This window comes from Sebastes umbrosus, chromosome 10 (assembly GCF_015220745.1).
Source record: "Sebastes umbrosus isolate fSebUmb1 chromosome 10, fSebUmb1.pri, whole genome shotgun sequence".
In the NCBI taxonomy this organism is placed as follows: Eukaryota; Metazoa; Chordata; class Actinopteri; order Perciformes; family Sebastidae; genus Sebastes; species Sebastes umbrosus.
In genome coordinates this window covers 15,006,516-15,018,938 of record NC_051278.1, presented here as the reverse complement: position 1 = coordinate 15,018,938, position 12,423 = coordinate 15,006,516, and the positions used below count along the sequence as shown (strand labels likewise).

Here is a 12,423-nt window from a genome sequence, read left to right as displayed (position 1 = left end):
CCTTTGTGTGTTGTTTGACTTTTCACTTTTATACTCGTGGCGTCTCTTTGACCGTCTTCTTTTCTTCCGTCAGACTACCTAGTGCCCCTCCTCAGCTCCGTCTTCATCGTCATCTGGGTCCTCGTGCTGGTCTCCATTTTTCTGTGGTGCATGCGCCGCCGGCGGAAACAGAGCAACCACAACGGGACGACGGCCGTCAGCGCCGAGGACAACACGACCAACAACGTGCGGGAGCAGCTGAACCAGATCAAGAACCCTATAGAGAAGCACGTGGGCCTCACGGTGGCCATCAAAGACTACGAAAACAAGAACTCCATCATTGCCAAAATAAGGACAAATCATCCCGAGGGGGATGAGGACGACAAGGAGAGGCACTTGCAGAAGGGCCGCTTTGCCAAACAGCCAGCATACACACTGGTGGAGAGGGATGAGAAGACGCCCGTCTCCCAACCCAACCCCACATCCAAACACCCTAATTGGACTAATAAACAGGACAACAGAGACTTGGAGACAGCAAACAGCATAAACAGGATGGACTACATTGTATAGCAGACAGCTGTGTTGCTGTGCAACCAAGCCTTATGCCTTCACACCCCGGTGGTGGGTGAAACGGGGGAGCTTTGGCATGTGTAGTTAGCAAACTGTCGTGTCAGTCGTGACCCCACAGTATTTTCAGATATTCCCCGTGTTAATTTAAGTTTTGACAAGCTGGCTTACACTGGCAGTGACAGTTGCTTTGGTTGGCTGGAAACACAAGGCACTGGTATACATTTCACTGTAGAACTAGTCGCAAAAGTGTCCTCCTCTGCATTTCATTTCCCTTGTTTTTTAATTTAGTGGACACATGGAAGGGGCTCCTGGTGTAATTGTTGTACAATGACTAAAACTACCCGACGTGTTCAACGCTAGAGCTAATTATTTTTAGTATGTGTTTGAATTCTTTCCAGTTCTGTTTGGAGAAAGTGCCTTTTCAGCTTTAGACTTCAGCAACTGTCAAATGAGAAAAAAAGATCAACTTTATTATTTATTTTTATTTTTTGGGAGGGGGAGGGGGAGGGAAGGGTTCAATGTCAGCCGTTGCTGCCAATATGAAGAATTTATGTCGATTTAGAACATGTAGATATGTACATTTTTTTATTAATCATTGTGTATATTTGATTTATTAACTTAATAATCAAGAGCCTTAAGATATCATTCCTTTTTATTTATATGTTCTGTCTAGTTTGAAGGTTTTGATAGCTGTGGAAGCCTACCATTTCTTTCAATGACTTAATTTTCATTCTATAAAAGCCAAATTTCAAAGAATTTCAAAGAAGACAAAGGATGGGCACTTTTGGCCTGAAACACTTTTTTTTTTTTTTGTTTTTCCACACATTTGACATTTCATTACTTGTTGCCAGGACCTTGATTGAAGGCAAGTGAGGTTAGGACAACAAAAGATCACGGCTGCTGCGTGGGATGGACATAGTGGCAGACATATTGCTTGCCACTAATGGATAAATACTTAAGGGAACAAAAATCCTTCAGCGGCTTCAGTTCAACCCATTGACACATTTCAGAGGCTGTCAAAATCCACCAACTTGCAAGGCAAGTCACGTCAACATGACACGCCAGAATTCCCATCTGCTTTAGTCAGCGTAATATCCTAAACTAGGCCGTGAGTACTTGAACAGTCGGGGGGCAATGGGAACACTGTAGAATCAGATAAAATACACTGCCTTGCTCCGCAAGAGTCTGCTTCATTTCTGTGCAAATTAGTTTCTTTTTAAAAAAAGTGAGGCTCTTAAAAGACAAACATGTTTTATCTCATTTGTTAACCCTTTTGAGATCATGGCAACATTTTGTTCTATTTTTGACTTTGTGTTATGAACTTGAGAATTATGTGTTGATCTGGCAATATATTTTTGAAAGTCATATTTATTAAATATTTTGTATGAAAAGAGAATTAAAGTTGTCTTTGTTCTGGAGAGCGAGTGAAGAGTCAGTCTGTGATGCATCAAGCCGAACATGTCGGAGCGTATGAACGCCTTCTCATGCAGCTGACGTGGGAACTGCTGCTGGAGACACATCATAGACTTGTGCAAGATCTCTGTCCAAATGTGTTTACAGCTAATTACGTTGTATTAAGTCAATCCTGGAGACAAAATACCCTCGCTCCTCATGATCCTCAGACAATGTCACCCTTGTTGGTCTGGTTAAGTAGCGGGCTTAACTATAACCTTTCAAACTAGCAGACCTGAGAAGCCCACGTAGTAGAGATGAACTGATTTTACGTCTCTGCAGAATTTGTTTAAAAGGATTAAATCCAAAGCGAGAGATTATCGTCACCTCTTAAACCGTACAAGGACTTAAAACAGTAGGGTCAGGTTCACTAATCCACCGTGTTGTCTCTGTCTTGATAAGAACAGAATTGGCTCCTGCGAGTGACTCATCTCAGGTTACACCCGCTAATACAGACAGAGAAGTGCTGCTTTATTAGTAACATCACTGTTGGACAGACCTTCGATGTGAAATTGCCACGAGCATCAGCCAGTCTGGACTGTGTGGGAGGAAAACAATGTGCAGAGATCGACATGTTATTTCATGCTGGCTGTTTAAACAAAAATGATCCACAAAGATTTCTTTTTTTCTGGGGAAAAACAAATTTATTTATATCATAAAATGTCATTCCAGTAAAATAAAAATAAATCGGGAGTAATGTATTCAGGCATCATCAAGTGGAACATCTTGGGCTTTTTCATTGGGGTATGAGTTGGCCCCTAGTTGCCCCGTGCTCTATCTGGCCCAGGGCCAGTTGAGTTTTGGGGCGACGACAGCGGCTACATTTAAACCTGTGATACCGTAGACGTCCTTCTACTCCAAAATAAAACCACTAATATTTCAATACTGCTCTTATATCCACACATATTTGGTCCAAGTTCAATACAAAAGCTGCATAATACCCTCAAATTTAAAGATACATTTCAGGTGCTTAGCAACTCAGTATTGAGCAAATTGTATATGAATGAACTCTAACTACATTTTTGAGAATGGGGTGATGAAATAAATCTGGAAACGGCAATCAATCACACCAGAGCTTCAGCGGGGAAACTGGACAGTTTTCAGACACGTAGGAGCCAGTATTTTCAGACTGAAAGCCATGACGTACTGCGCGGCTCCTGCCTGTCTGAAATCCCCAATCTTTAACACAAAACCAAATCTAAACTCCAATTAAAGGTTTTTTGACTTTCATTCGCGAGCCTCTCTTGACCACCACTACTTATGGGTGGAGGCAAACTCTGTTTCAAGTATTTGACAAAGCGTAACTGAAAACGCTCATGTATCAATTGCCATAATGTGTTCGGCATTTGATCCGTGTGTGTGCAGCACATGTGAAAAGAACAGACGTTGTAGTAAAATGTGACACGCGTACAAATGCATGCCATGTGAGGTAAACATGTAGCCTGACACAATATCATGTCTATCTCTGTGGCGTCAGGCATCTTTACTGTAGCTTGTCTCTCCCCCTCAGGACCTCTTCAGTCGTCGTAATCTAGAGGTTCTGGGCGCATTTTCACTCCCCTCCTCTCCGAGTGTGGATCTGGAACTAATAGAGGAGCCTGAGGATGCAGGCTTGACAGATAGGCCCCTCAGACTTGCGGCCAGCCTGTTTTGGTTTGTCTGTGCCGTGTTATTGCTTGTGAGGGGGAGCCTCTGGGCCCGTTTCCCTGGAGTAAGCAGCTCTACTTCCAGTGTGGTTTTCTTGCGCTCGGAGACTGGGAAAGCCTTGGACTCTGCCTTGGCTTCGACTGGAGGAAGGGGCGGCAGAGGAAGAAGGTCATGCTTGGATGTTTGTGTGCAGCACTCGCTGGAGTGAGTTTGCGTTGTGGCTGGAGGTCTTCCAAGGCACGTCCTCTTGGCCCTCTGCGGGTGAGGGTCTTCCCCTTCATCGCTTGGCGTGCACCTCTTGCTCTTTCTTGTCTCCTGACTGATTTCATGTTGGCAGAAAACTACTGAGGCCCCGTTTGGGTTGATGCTGTCTGGAGGACTGCTCTCAGTCTGCTGCTCCCGGGTCAGGCCCTGCTTACGAGTATTCCCAATCTGAGCCACGGCTTCCTTTAAGGCACTGTGGGAAGGCACCTCGTGGTCCTCCTCTGGGAGGGCCTCCTGTCCGGGGCTCGATTCGGACTCTCCAGCTTCAAGTTCCCTTCTTTGGTTTTTGGGACAGGCTCTCTGGTCAATCTGCTGTCCATCACCCATGACACTCGCTTGTTTGGCTCTGAAAAAGTTAAAGAACAAGAGGATATGAACAGATACTCGAGTGTCCTCTCTGACCGGTGGGGTTGGAAAGTTCTGCATTAGATCATACTTACATCTTTTGAAGCACAGTCTTCTTTGTTTTCGTGGGGCTGTTTAAAGGCTCTTGGGTTTCTCCCGCTCTGGAAAAATATTCCGATCGGCTTTGTTCGCTCAGTTCAGTCTAGAGAGGACAAACAGAATCGGTGTAAACAAAAAATATTATTCCTGGCATCCCCTGGAAAGGTCTGGCTTCACAGCAGACTGCTGTCATCATCTGGCATTGTCGGACATTAAAAAACATCCACTACACTGCTGTAGAAATGATAAGGAATACAATTCAAATAATCCAATAAGATAAAAAGATAGTTTACAAATATTTTTGCATTACTATTGAACTAAACTATGATACAGTACAAGAGGAATGTCTAAGTTACACCCCAGATGGCACAAATAATTAGTCGCCCACTTAATACTGTCTCCACCTCAAAGGCTTCAGAAAGCAATCACCGGCCCGTCATAGTGACACGTGTTTCATAGTCTCCGCTGTCTGAGGCTTGGAGTGATGCTTCCAGCCTGAGGCAGGATTACTAAACACCATGTGACACCATGTTGACAAGTAAAAACAGTGATTAAAGAAGAATCTTTAATACGATGATGGGACCAGGCTGAGGAAAAATACAACGGAGACATGTGAATGGAAAAATGCAAAATAGAGAGGAGGACAGATGATAAGATAAATACAAGTTAGTGAAAGTAGCCTCGTGGTTAGTCGACTGTAGCAGCACTTTGAGTTGCTGGTTCAAAGTTCAACATGCCCTCATACCGAGGGGACCCACTGAGGCAGAACAGGGAACGGGCCAAAGATTGGATCTCACCAACGTGTGCCCTCAACAGGCCACTAATGAAGGTTAATCACAGGTCTGTTCCTTGGCTGACCTGGAACAGACTCTGGATTTATGAGAAGAGAACAAGAGACGCTGCTGGTAAATTGAGCAGAACTTAAAAGGTTGAGAGCCCGACAATTTATCGTAAATTAATACTGCATCAAAAAAGTTGGTGGGAGAATATCAGAGTAGCTCTGGTTTAGAGATTGAGCCTTTGTTCAACCAGAATAAGCAGACTGCAGGTGAAGAGCTTCATGATTTGAGTGACATGCTTTAAACTAACAAGACTAAAGGCCCTGACACACCAAGCCGACGGTCGGCTGTTGGACACTGTTGGCTAGTTTTTTCAGTGTGTTCCGCACCGTCGGCTCTAGTCTGCTCATGTCGGAGTTTTTTCGGCCGATTTAGCATGTTGGAGCTCGTCAGTGAGAGAAATCACTCTGATTGGCTGTGAGGAAAGCAAGCCTGCTGGTGCACTTGATTAAAGGTCATGGGTTCACCAAAGTCGTGAGGATTCATCCTTTCGCCACCATGAATGCCTGCACCAAATTTAAAGGCAACCCATCCGGCAGTTGTTAAAATACTTCTGTCTGGACCGACCAAATCGAGCTATCCACAAAGCCATGTCTAAAAACACTCTGTAGACTAATTGAAGTGGGAAAATACAACCAGACAGAAGTTAAATCTTGGAAAATTCGAGGTTGTGGCCACTATGTTTAAATATCAGCCATTTTTCACATCATTATTATTCCATAAACTGGTTGGTAATATGATCAATGTGCACTCTTAAGATGAGACAGAAAGTCGATGTGGTAAGCTCTGGCCTCAACCAGTCGCTGTGAAAAAATCATTAATGTCTCACATGTCATGATACCAGCGACAACATATGACCCGACAGACAAGGAGGAAGGAGTAATTGTCCCAAGCTGCAAGGGCAAGCTGGGGCATTGTGGCTTTGCCCTGGGTGTTGAGACGGAGCTGCACTCTGGTCTGTGGTGTGGCGGACGGAATAAAGAGGCCAGACGGAGGGAGGGTGGTGAATAAGGAGGATGGGCTACAGGGAAGTAGGCGGATACGACGAGAAAGAAAGGACAAGATACTACAGAATGAATTAGAGGGGAGTACAACAAAAGAAGAGGCACCCCCCAGAGTCATATCGTCTGACCTCAGCAGTCTCTCCAGCGTGCCCACAAACACAAGAATCCTCACACAGGAAGTCCTCCACAGGCCGCCCTTTGTGTAGCGATGGAGTCATGCTACAGTGTGGGCAGAGGTTTAGTCTTTACGCTCGTATCCAGAGCTACAGCGTCGGATTTGAGACAGTGACACACATACAAACATGCATTTTGCCTACGCACTCACACACCCACCCCAACAACAACAATACTGAGAAAGATGTGGGTTGCAATCATTTGCATTGTAAGGCCTTGATATGTATTCTCATCTGTTTAATATGAATAAATGCCGTTTGAAAATGAACTTGAAAGAAAAATCAACAAGAAGCCAATGGGAGGCTCTCTGGGAAAGTTTTGTGCCTTTCTGTTCCTGTCGGCAAGACTTCAAAAGAGCAACAGAGAGAGAGAGAGAGAGAGAGAGAGAGAGTGGTGGAAAAGGAAGAAGCATGAAGAGAGGAAGAGGTTGGATATACATAGAAAGTAGACGGAGAAAGTCAGACAGAGAGAGAGAGATGGTGCATGAATTATTATCACCAGGGGTCCCGGGGTCGGACTTTCTGTATATAGCAACTAGAGAAGAAAGTAGAGGGTTTAAAGATGGAGAAGGGAGGGAAAGAGAGAGAGAGAGAGCTTGAGCATGAACATTATAAGTATCACAAGCTATGTGGATAAAACAGTAAGTATTGTGTGGTCCAATCTCATACGGAATGATGCAAACTCGTTGGAGAGTATTCCATGAAACAGGAGGGAGTGTTGGTGGTAAATAAGAACTTCTACCCACCGCCGCCGCCGCCACCACCACCTCTCCCTCAGCAACAAGGGTTTAACCCCCTCTATCGCCAGCCAGTCTACTCGCCCCCACACAAAGCTGCAACATACTTCTCGTGATGCAACACGTAGAGCAGACCGACAGTGCCCTCCCCAGCCCCGGAGCCTCCAAAACAACACGGCTCCACCACGGGAGCTGCAACACGACGGCACATCTGGATGTCAGATTATAGAGATAAGCCTGGCAAAAGGGCGAGGAGAGCAGAGAGAGAATGAATCATTTGGTTTAAAAGGATACCGGTGCAGTTTCTCAAAGCTTGCCCCAAACTCTGAGTGACTCCTGGACACAACTTCAAAAAGATAACCAACTACAGGCTCCATAAAATACAGGGAATGAACTGTTTTCTCCTCTGCCATCTAAAATAAGGTCGGAACACAAGATAGGAAGATTATGTTAGTTATCTTTTAAGGCAGCTGCACTTGAAAGTAATGCACCGATACAGCCGAATAGTCTCTGAGTAGTCTAAAAATACTCCACTGCTGGGATGATAAAACCACTCTTAGTATCACTCACTATACATATATATCCTTTATTTAACCAGGTGAAGAGTCATTGAGATTAAAATCTCTTTTCCAAGAGCGACCTGGCCACTTACCGACTTTACCTTTATTTACCTCGATATACTTTACATACTGTTTTACAAACTCTTACACCTGTGTATATCTACATATTTACTACTTCACTTCACATACCAGCTACATTCCTGTCTACACCTCTGTGTGTATATATATATAGTACTTCTAGTACTACGTATATAGTACTTCTCATTATTACATACTACATCTGTGTACATATATTACTTCTCATCATGCATATACACACTACATCCTGTTTACAAAATTTACATTTACATTACTATATTATATTTAATTATGTTTATATTGAAGCCCAATATTTTAACTGCACTTTAGCTTTCACTTTGTATCATTTTATACTGCATTTTATGTCTTAGATTATCATTTTGCTTTTGCTTTAACTTGTGTAATTTCCCCTTTTATATAGAAATATTCTGAGTATTGTTGAAGGAACCTGAGACCAAATATTTTCATTGCCAATCAATGACTTGCTTTGCTGGAATTGGATGAATGACAGATAAAAAACCTTGAACCAAAGACATTTGCTTATGTAGTATCTTACTCTATGTTAACATACATCACGAGTTTGGTCTATATAATCTACATAAATATCCATGGACATCAGAAGTGGGCCCTTATTGTAGCTTTTATCCAATCAGATATCCATTCCTGTGCTGTTTCCTGTTGTTGATTGTCATGTTCTTCAACCAATCAGATTTCGAGTTTTCCATGTTGGGCGCATTCGTTGACACGCCGAAGCTACGTCGGCATTTTTCGTGTGGCGTCCGAGCGGACCCGAGTAGGACCGAGCGGACCCGAGGCGTTCCGAAGTAATACTAGCTAGCTAGCACGTGACGTAGCACTATGCCAAGTACAAGTTCTGGGGTTTATTTAAACTTTTACGTTTATACTTAGCTCTGTTTTACAGTGTTTTTTTATGGTAGTCATTGAACTCTAGAAAGGAGGATGGCCTTGTCTTGAATTGAGGAGCAGCTTTGGTGAGTTTAATGATCTTTTTATGTATCTTTATTAGCTAGTATTGCTTACTTTACATCGTCTCTGCTGGTGTGAATGAATTCAGATTCAGTGGCCTGGCTGTGTCTCTGAGTGTGCGTTTTGGCAGGTGTGTTTTGCTTGGTGGTCCTATATGATAGTGCTCTGGTATTTAGCACAAACACAACAATCCCACATGTCTCACCTGTGGTGCTGAAACAACAGCTTGTCACTGTCTGAATGAGCTGCATTCATATTTTAATACACATCCCTGTTTAATTGAGGTTTTCCAATGAAACTTGGGTGCGGCTTTGTGTGCAGTAAGCAGGAGAGCAGTGGTTTGGCCCTAGAGAAAATGTTGTTTTTGAAAGGCTAAACGCCAACAAATATAGATTGAAGCAGAATATTTCATTAGATAAAAACATGTTGTGAATTTTGTAAATGATTACATCTGTCGTTTTTCAATGGAGTGGACTGAGACTATTAAACTACAGAGATGAGGACTGATCGCTGAGACTAAGTCACATTATTCCTTTCTGTAAAGGTTACTTTCACTGTGAATAAGGTGTGGTTAACTTCGAATGACAATAGGAGTAACCGAGCTAGGCTTGCCGTGCGGTAGTCGGTGTTGCACGTGGTTGGGCATACACCGATTTCATTACTTGCTCACCACCCCCACCATCGTTTTGCTTTTTTTTCTATAGAAATCAAACCCATTTAGTTCATTATGGCGTATCAGCGGCATGTTATCAATATATAGTCGGATGACGGACGCTACAAACTGAAATTGAAAGTGTCTGCTCCGTATGGAGTCTCAGCACAGAGTAGCAGGAGGCAGATTTCCCACACAGAGAGTTGACAGACAAGACGATGGCGCAGGATTTGGTGTCAAAGCGAAAATCCAAAGCACCTATTTGGCAATACTTCGAATTTAAACCCGATGCTATAACAGAACCATAACATTAATGAGGCAATCGGCGTGCGGAGGACGGAGCGCTCACATCCAGTGTGCATGGCACCGCCGCTCCAGGTCAATCTGTGTAGCATGTGAGCTCGCCATGACCACCCGCTGCTTGGCTAGTTCTATATTTTGTGTGCAGAGAATGATGCTTTTGCCCACCAGTGCTAGGCACATGTGCCTTTGTTAACAAACACTGGTTGCACCTGTAGCCATAGCTCTAGTGTAATGGTGAGGTTATTCAAAGGCGATTTATTTGCAGGAGGATAGCACTGAAGGCCAAGGTCGAAAATAAACGGCCCGCCACTCTCTACAATATAATAACAATTTTACTGCGTAGAAACATTCAGCTTTTCAGGAACCAAGAATAAAAGGCTTTTTTGCAGTTTGACAACCATGTATTTTTAGTTTATCTAATGGGGTTTTGCAAGGGTTTTTTAAGAGCCAAAGAGGTCAGAGCTCTTTCTCAACCCATCATGGAGGCATTGCAAATGTTAACTTGAAGTTAAAACATGAAAATTACCAGGGAAAAACAGTCAGAAAACAGGTCAGCATGGAAAGCTCTGATCAACCATCAACTCATATATGCTTGTGTGATCCTCCACAGTAGATTGTTTGTTCTTGGATTACTCTAATGTCTTTGTATCTCATCCAACACACACAAAACCAGTGAGATGCCATTCTATAAAGCCAGCCATTCACTCATCTGTCACAAGATAATGATTCATACCACTTGAAATAATTGAATCCCCTAAAGTATTCGAGTTATAAAAATGAAATTATTCTCTCCACTGGAAAGCCTTTGAACAGCTCTATGATGGCACAACTAAGTATACAGAATCCTTAAACTGGCACCAAGAAACAACAACACTATTTAACTGTCAGGGCAGACATACCTCCTGCAGAGATGTTCATGAAAATAGTTCACAAATTCCCCCCCGTCTCCCTCCTCCCACCCTGCGCCCACAGAGGAAACATGCCCTGTTTGTCTAAGCTCACCACATCTTCCCTGAAACAAAGTCAACAAACACGCATGGGCACATACTTGTCTCAAAAAGAGGACAGTTTTTTTATCCCTGAACAATGACAAACCTTTTTGGATCCACCCATGTTTAAGGAATAAGTCAAGCTGTTAACTGTTTGGCCTCACTTCGTGGAAATCAATGACAGCAGCTTAAGACAGGATGGAATGAAGGGACGTGATCGTGTGCTGTAAAGAGATCACAGCCGTGTATCTGGCCTTGGTGCAGAGGAGATCAGCAGACACTGGAGGCTTGGGAAAGCGCTGCTCGCTAGCTGTTGCGAGCTGTGAAGAACAGAGACGTGCTGAGGTCATGAGTAAACACACTGGCTCGTCCACAGCTCAGAAGAGGGGGGGACTGGAAACACATCTGCTCTGCCTTTGATCCAAACTTCTGCGGCCCAGCACGCCACTCACCTCAGCTGCCCACTCTGTGCCTGACTAGAAAACATCGGCCACAATCCTAAACACTAGCTCTTCCTTCCCATGCTGCCCTCCACTCTGTTGGTGCTGACTCACAATAGGAGCAACTTTTTATGAGGGACTTAAATCTTCAAATGTCAAGAAGAAAAAACATTGAGATGCCTTTTGTTTGCTTCCCACGCAAACACAGTAGTTTCTACCTCTGCAGAGCAACAGTTGGTTCTCGGTTTCTGGGTTGTAACAGACCGAGTACATCAGGCTGATATTCGTCTCTTAATAAATCAAATATCCGACCGTTACTGTCGCCCCCCCCACAGATGAGATGGATGTCAGGATACATTTTACTCAGCAGCTCCAGACATGACAGTCATGACTTTAAATGTGTCAGCATGCTCAAACCAAAGCACTTGTCTGATGGTCGAACGGCATCTGAAACCCTCTCCTAGTTTCCAACATCAACAACTTCTGTAACTTTTGGTGCGTGAAGGGGAGAAAGTAAACAGGGTTCAGGGCTCCAGAGCGCGACCATTTTGGTTACATATGTGACTTAAAATCTGTCAAGTGAGACTAAACATTTTCATTGGTCACACGGGTGCACCTGACATTTAGCAGGTCTGTCTCTGTCTGTATGTGTGAAACAGCGCCCTGTACTCCTGGAGCGACTTCACAACCATAAAACATACCGATAATTCAAAATGAAGAGAACTATTGATTGGGTTTTTTTGCCAAGAAAAATGCTGCGGTGCCCGTTACCCCTGTCCTCGGCCCTGAACGGCCCAGCCAAGACCCAACATCATCGGCAGAGCACCACCTGTCTCCCCGGTCCCCGGTCCCTAGTAAGATGCCTGATCCTGATCAGAGGCAACTTAACCACTAATTTCTTCTCTGCTTTGATGTCTGGAGCCCCGAGGGTTACAACTTTTTTTCCATTGTTTACACAACTATTTCTTTCACTTTGCGTGTGAACAGCCTAGTGTAACACTAGAATGCCTTCCAGGAAAGACTGTCTGAGAGAACAATTAGCACGGCAGGCTTTTCACCCCAGTTTCAGGTTTGGAACAGCTAGAAACACAACGTGGTTTGGTGACATGGTTTGTTTTGAGCATAACCTCCTTAAGGCAACAAGCGACCTGTAAATCCATATATCCACATTTTATCACTTTTTAAGTTTTTATGGCAAACGTGTTAGCAGGTTAGAAAGTCCAAAATTCACTCTCTTTCTAGTTCTGTTGTTATCTCCACCAGCCCCTGAGGGGAACATTTCTTATTTGCTGCTAAATGCTCAAA

At 43.8% G+C, this 12,423-nt stretch overlaps 2 protein-coding genes and 1 long non-coding RNA gene across 5 annotated transcripts in view; 2 read left to right on the top strand and 1 right to left on the bottom strand.

Moving 5' to 3' along the window:
* jag1b (jagged canonical Notch ligand 1b) overlaps nucleotides 1-1,967 on the top strand; it is a 28,056-nt gene extending 26,089 nt beyond the window's left edge. For both annotated transcript variants that reach the window (XM_037783323.1, XM_037783324.1), the window contains one exon: nucleotides 74-1,967. In XM_037783323.1, coding sequence (XP_037639251.1) covers nucleotides 74-549 — 476 coding nt within the window. In that variant the 3' untranslated portion in view covers nucleotides 550-1,967. The remainder of the gene's footprint in view (nucleotides 1-73) is intronic.
* Nucleotides 1,968-2,622: 655 nt separating this feature from the next.
* The window catches only part of LOC119496199 (SLX4 interacting protein), a 39,524-nt gene continuing 29,723 nt past the window's right edge, over nucleotides 2,623-12,423 (bottom strand). For both annotated transcript variants that reach the window (XM_037783327.1, XM_037783328.1), the window contains exons 7-8: nucleotides 4,353-4,459; nucleotides 2,623-4,258 (exon numbers count right to left, since the gene is read on the bottom strand). In XM_037783327.1, coding sequence (XP_037639255.1) covers nucleotides 3,508-4,258; nucleotides 4,353-4,459 — 858 coding nt within the window. In that variant the 3' untranslated portion in view covers nucleotides 2,623-3,507. The remainder of the gene's footprint in view (nucleotides 4,259-4,352; nucleotides 4,460-12,423) is intronic.
* The window catches only part of LOC119496202, a 29,404-nt gene continuing 25,416 nt past the window's right edge, over nucleotides 8,436-12,423 (top strand). Inside the window, exon 1 of the long non-coding RNA XR_005208665.1 lies at nucleotides 8,436-8,739. This is a non-coding gene — a long non-coding RNA (uncharacterized LOC119496202). The remainder of the gene's footprint in view (nucleotides 8,740-12,423) is intronic.